The following is a 1,456-nucleotide window of genomic DNA, read 5'->3' as shown; positions in this document are numbered from 1 at the left end:
CTTCCCACACTCTTGCAGTACTCTAAACAATGTTTCTAAACTCTAAACGCTCTAAAAGAGGACAGCATGTCATGATTTCAACTCTCTGCCAGCATTCTCGGCCACGCCCACTTCTCCACTCTGCACAGGATCAGCTGATCTCCATGCAGCGATCAGCTGATCAGCTGCAGGAGGAAGCTTCTCCCACTGCTGTGGGCTGTACACAGGTGCTAAATAAGTTTAAAATAATTTATTTTAAATTAAAAATCCATGCCGATCGTGTGGCTCATCCATCAATCAGCCATTGTGTGACATGTCCAATCCTACTTTGAAAAACCGCGATAGAGCAAGACCGCAAAAAGCGAAGTGGCGAGGGACTACTGTAATCATTATTCAGTCATGCTTTGCAGTTGTGTAAGGAAAATTGTTCAAATGCCTAAAGATAATTTATTTTTAAGTAAAATGCTGTCATTATTCACACAATTTGTTGTTCTGTGACAGTCATCTCCTCAATGGCATCTTAATTGTGTTTCTTTTGTGTCAGGTTCTAATGGTCCTCAGCTGTTTACAATCGAGCAGTGGGGAACGCCAGATAAGTTGCCAAGAGCTCACACATGGTATGTCCCCATGAGGCACTGCTCTCCTGTGCCCCTGTTTTCTTGTAATGTTTTGGTCAACCCATCATTAAGCTTTTGTTTTCCAGTTTCAACCGCTTGGATTTGCCCAGCTACGACTCATTCGAGGACCTGAGAGAGAAACTCCTCATGGCTGTAGAGAACGCTCAAGGCTTCGAGGGGGTCGACTAAAACTAACTGAACACAGCAACAAATAAAGCAAACGTTAAAGCCACAGGGACTCAAACCAGCTGCTGTAGCAGTTCTGTTGGAGCATGTTGTACTGTAATGCCTGACTATGAGCCACCTCCATGGCGCAGTGGTTTGAGACTGTACATTGACTTGTCGAGCCAATATGCCTACGTGTTTGTATCTTTTCAATGTGTGTGCATGTGTTGGGTGGTAGGGGGTTAAGTCCTAGAGATGCTGGGGGAAGTAAAGAAGCGTTGTTCTGTTTAAGTGCTGAAATCTCTTATCCACAAGCATGATGGATAAATGACTGGAGCTGGCCCTGATCCAATGTTTCTTCCCCTCTTCCCTGGCCCTGAGAAATCTGCAGTGCTGGAAAATACAGATGCATTTCAACAGCTCCTTTTTTACACTATATCACAGTATTCAGGCATCCTTCAGCTGAGGGGTCTTAGCTCAGCCTTAATCTGGCTCTTACATGCACTATTTCTCTAAGAAACTGCAATGGCACTATGACCACAACTCTTTCAAATCTTTAGCCCAACACCATATAACCTTAGGAATGCTAGCCAATCACATTTCAGGAAATCGAACACAAACGACCCTCAGTATAGCCTTGTATGTGTCATGTGATCAGATATTGCTGCTGCAGCCTTTGTAAATTGAGTTGTTTT

General features: G+C 43.8%; 1 protein-coding gene across 2 annotated transcripts in view; it reads left to right on the top strand.

Moving 5' to 3' along the window:
• Positions 1-828, top strand: part of nedd4l (NEDD4 like E3 ubiquitin protein ligase) — a 49,537-nt gene extending 48,709 nt beyond the window's left edge. For both annotated transcript variants that reach the window (XM_037692135.1, XM_037692136.1), the window contains 2 exons: positions 524-596; positions 683-828. In XM_037692135.1, coding sequence (XP_037548063.1) covers positions 524-596; positions 683-785 — 176 coding nt within the window. In that variant the 3' untranslated portion in view covers positions 786-828. The remainder of the gene's footprint in view (positions 1-523; positions 597-682) is intronic.
• The last annotated feature ends 628 nt before the right edge of the window (positions 829-1,456 follow it).

This window comes from Nematolebias whitei, chromosome 18 (genome assembly GCF_014905685.2).
Source record: "Nematolebias whitei isolate Nwh7 chromosome 18, NemWhi1, whole genome shotgun sequence".
NCBI lineage: Eukaryota > Metazoa > Chordata > Actinopteri > Cyprinodontiformes > Rivulidae > Nematolebias > Nematolebias whitei.
This window is presented reverse-complemented; position numbering and strand designations above follow the sequence as displayed.